The 1624-nt window shown below is 41.6% G+C and overlaps 1 protein-coding gene across 1 annotated transcript in view; it reads left to right on the plus strand.

Moving 5' to 3' along the window:
- LOC101360622 (beta-secretase 2) overlaps nucleotides 1–1624 on the plus strand; it is a 149722-nt gene that overhangs the window by 94148 nt on the left and 53950 nt on the right. The window contains exon 4 of the mRNA XM_023742143.1: nucleotides 439–573. Within this exon, the coding sequence (XP_023597911.1) occupies nucleotides 439–573 (135 nt within the window). The remainder of the gene's footprint in view (nucleotides 1–438; nucleotides 574–1624) is intronic.

Here is a 1624-nt window from a genome sequence, read left to right on the forward strand (position 1 = left end):
GGTAGCTTCGGGTTTAGGGGGTAATGTAAATGGTTTTGCAAAATGAAGTTTTGATTAGGGAAGCTGTTTCGTTCTGCTTTCCTCTTCTCTGACATCTAAAGAACTAAATTACTATCAATCTGCTCGGTTAACTATTTTTATACATTCCGTGCGGGGGTATCACAGTATTGCAAAGGTGGAATCATATGGACTTTCTTTAAATAAAAGAAACCACCAAAGGATCACGTTTATGCCAGGGCATAATATTGTTTGACCTTTGGGTACATGGCCCCAAAATGTTCCTTGTTTAATTTTAAAGCATATATATTTGTTTCACAGCATCAAGTAAAATTACCAGTTGCTGTGGCATTTCATTTTATGAGTACATGCTTCTCGTGTAGCCTGCTGATAGGTCTGTATATTTTTCTCTCTTATGCCTGTCAATCTTTTTCTTCCCAGGTCTTGGGTGGAATTGAACCAAGTTTGTACAAGGGAGACATCTGGTATACACCTATTAAGGAGGAGTGGTATTACCAGATAGAAATTCTGAAATTGGAAATTGGAGGCCAAAACCTTAACCTGGACTGCAGAGAGGTACGTGCAAGGTGATCTCTGTCATGTCCGTTCGTCTGTCTGTGTGTCTGAGTCACATAAATATTACAGGTGGGTCCTGCATATGAAACCAGAAATTGTCCTAGCGCAGGAGTGTTACATTAAAAGATACAGGGGCTTTTTTGTGTGGTAAGTTTAAATTTGTATAAAGATCTCCCCACTGCCCAAGAAAAAAAAAAAAACATGCTTCCCTCTAACCACTTGGCTTTATAAGATAAATTAGCATAAAGTGGTTAATGAGGAAGACTATCTTGAGCTAGGGAGCCCTGGTGGCACAGTGGTTAAAGCACTCGGCTGTGAACCAAAAGATCGGTGGTTCAAACCCACCAGCCGCTCCATGGGAAATAGATGCAGCAGTCTGCTTCCGTAAAGATTACAGCCTTGGAAACCCTATGGGGCGGTCCTACTCTGCCCTATAGAATCGCTGTGGGTCGGAATTGACTCTACGGCAGTGGGTTGTTTTATTTTTTTTGACACTATGATTATGATGCTTTGGGGGAGCCTCAATTTTCTACAACATTTTCCGAAGGGTTTACAGAAGCTACCAGCATTTCATTTTACTCTCATGTGTTTTTGTTTCCTTTCATTATAGCTATCACATTCTACCACAAATTCCCATACACATATACCTCTGAGAAACCAGTCAAAGGCGAAGTTGATAAAATGATGGCCAGTTCCACTGGGATTGTGTTTCAGTCCCAAGTCCACAGATCTGTGGTTTTATCAGACACTGCACTTCTTTGCCATTAAAGAATCCAGTCATGGCAGATTCAAACGGCAGGGGCTGAACTGAAACCCAAACTGTGTGTGTGTGTGAGTGAATGTGTGAGTGTGTTTGAGTGTGTGTGTGAGTGAATGTGTGTGTGAGTAGATGTATGTGTGTGTGTGTGTGTGTGTGTGTGTGTGTGTGTGTGTGTATTAGAGAGTACAAGTATATATTTGGAGGTTTGATTCTCAGATTTTTGGTTCTTTCCTGCCCGCTCAGTGTGCCACCAATCCCACAAAAGAACAAACAGCAAAACCCAGAGCTCCG

The sequence above is a fragment of the Trichechus manatus genome, unplaced genomic scaffold (assembly GCF_000243295.1).
Source record: "Trichechus manatus latirostris isolate Lorelei unplaced genomic scaffold, TriManLat1.0 scaffold00202, whole genome shotgun sequence".
In the NCBI taxonomy this organism is placed as follows: Eukaryota; Metazoa; Chordata; class Mammalia; order Sirenia; family Trichechidae; genus Trichechus; species Trichechus manatus.